General features: G+C 32.6%; 1 protein-coding gene across 1 annotated transcript in view; it reads left to right on the top strand.

The window, feature by feature from the left end:
• Positions 1–2,500, top strand: part of LOC119580276 (ribonuclease Z, mitochondrial-like) — a 10,613-nt gene that overhangs the window by 910 nt on the left and 7,203 nt on the right. The window contains exons 2-3 of the mRNA XM_037928321.1: positions 571–716; positions 1,042–1,228. Of these exons, the coding sequence (XP_037784249.1) occupies positions 571–716; positions 1,042–1,228 (333 nt within the window). The remainder of the gene's footprint in view (positions 1–570; positions 717–1,041; positions 1,229–2,500) is intronic.

The raw sequence follows: 2,500 nt of genomic DNA on the forward strand, positions 1-2,500 counted from the left end.
GCATTGAAAGGAACTATCACACGTAAAATCTAGAAACTATTAACTTTACACATTGTGCACCTCTTTTCATGCTTTTCATGCATTCATACATTTCAGCTTGTCTACGTGTTTGTAAACAATAGAAATTTTGATTACAAACTCTAGAGATATCTACTATTCCAGTATCAGCACTAATAATTCTTGTTTCCATTCAATGAAAGATAAGTCATGTTTACTAGAAGATTATGGACCCAGCAGTGTCTTAGGCTAACTAGAAAAGAACAAGCTAGTATTTTGGGGGATTATACATGTGTAAAATGCACACTTTTAATTAGAGCAAGTGTATAGGCAATGAATCAAATTAATTGTTTATATTCTTCAGTTTAATGTAGATAATTCTAGAAATTCTTTGTACTTTGATTTGTGTTGTTATGATTAAATATGTTTTATGATAACAAATGTTTATTTTGAGCTTTGACCTGTAGGTATGATTTATTACCCAACATATGATGAGGATTTTTAATCCAGATGCTTTTTTATCTTCCCAAAGTGTTTATGCCAATCTCTTTTGAATCTTTGAATCTTTTGTAGGTGGATGTTAAAGAGTTGCAAGAACTCCGTCTTGCACGGCGACAGAAGGTACGAAAGTATCCACCTTCTACAGTCTACCTGCAAGTTTTAGGGTCTGGTGCTCCAGGTGCTCCCAAGTCTCTCTATGTCTTCACAGAGCAAGCTAGGTAATGTTTAATAATATAGTAAAAGCTCAAGTACTGATTGTAGTTATATATTGTAAGAATCCTTTAATCAGTAACTAGTTATTCTAGTTAATGAAAATTCACTCAAAAAGTTAAGAAAATAATAATTATAATGGATGAAAAGCAAGGAAAATATGATATGTATTGTAACACTGTTTCTGCTTAAATCTACAAATGCTAATAGAACATTCAGAACAAAAATGAAAAAGGGAAATATGGCTTAAGTTGGGTCGTGCTTTGTACATGTAATATATTTATTATTAATTTTGTAGCTATATTTTATATTTGATTTTACTTTTATTTCTAGGTATTTGTTTAACTGTGGTGAAGGATCGCAGAGACTTGCCTATGAACACAGAGTAAAGCTGAGTATGATGGAGCACATTTTAATCACGCACAAGTCTTGGAGTAATGTTGGTGGGCTGCCGGGAATCCTTCTAACACTTCAAGACACTGGCGTACCAGAGATCTCACTTCATGGACCTCCAGGCATTGTATGTTGACTTCTGTAATGTTTGAGGATTCATATAGTAAAGGTGCAAATGGAAACGAATAATTTATAATGAGTTATGTAATTAACTCTTCAGTATTAATACATCAGATGTATGTACTTTTGATGAGGATGAATCTTGTAAATGAATTACATATCTTGCATTATGCATGTATTCATTCTCATTTACACCTTTTTGTTCATTTACCACATCAATTTTTGTGGATTTATTTTTAATTATTTTTAATCACTCTTTCAAAATTAAGGATCTGTGTTTTCATTTAAATCCATGATTTAGACCAGACCTATTCATATTAGAATAATAGTATTTTGTATTGAAATTTCTACCATGTAAGGTTACTTGCCTCTATATATCTAGAGATTCTTGTTTTGATTTTTTTGTTATTCTTCTTTTTTGTATATGAAGAGTATTGAAAGTGCACATAAGAGAAAAATCTTACGATTTTTTTATTAAAGATAATTGAATTTTTCATTGCCTGTAGCTATCCTTGTTGGCTAGGCTTTCCTTATCTTTTTTTTTCATATATCTCTTGAAAATGGAACTATTTGAGAATTTCATATTGGTACATTTTGTACTTTTTCTTAGGACTCTTTCATCATTTTTTATTAGCATAAACACATTTTCCTGTGATGGTTATAACTGTGGTTCATCCTTATCATTTTCATCAAATTTGTGCAGGTTGGACCAGTACTTGAGTACTTTTATGTTGAGTTAACCATTTCCACAGTTTTCTGTCCTTCAACTGTTGTGACAACTCCTTTAACTGTTAAGTCAGGTTATATAGTTTACTTCTATGTAGCTTTGCTCTGCTGACTTGGCCCTCAGTGTTCAAGTTTTCACACTTCTTAATTTATTTATCATCTGCTCCTTTCACATGCCCACAGCATCAAAGTCATAAACTCCTCCTTACTTCCTCTAGACTAGCAATCTCAGACTATTTCTTCATTTCACTGGAGGTCTTCTTATTCATTAGGCTAATGCTACAAATCCTTCTTAACATCGTAAAATTCTTTTCACATTTTAATTCTTAACTAATCCTGCATCTCTCCCCTGTAGAAGGATAGGTCTTACTCATGCCACAGATAGCCTGCCTTCCAATGGTCTGCAAGAAGGCACAACACCTCTATGCTCTTCTGATTTCACCATTGGCCCTTTCTATATATCTGCCATCTGTAGCTATCATATTGCCGAGGCAGCAATACCATATTAGAAGCATTAATCACCATTTTGTTTTATCCTCTTAATCAATAGCTA

This window comes from Penaeus monodon, chromosome 13 (genome assembly GCF_015228065.2).
Source record: "Penaeus monodon isolate SGIC_2016 chromosome 13, NSTDA_Pmon_1, whole genome shotgun sequence".
NCBI classification, from domain to species: domain Eukaryota; kingdom Metazoa; phylum Arthropoda; class Malacostraca; order Decapoda; family Penaeidae; genus Penaeus; species Penaeus monodon.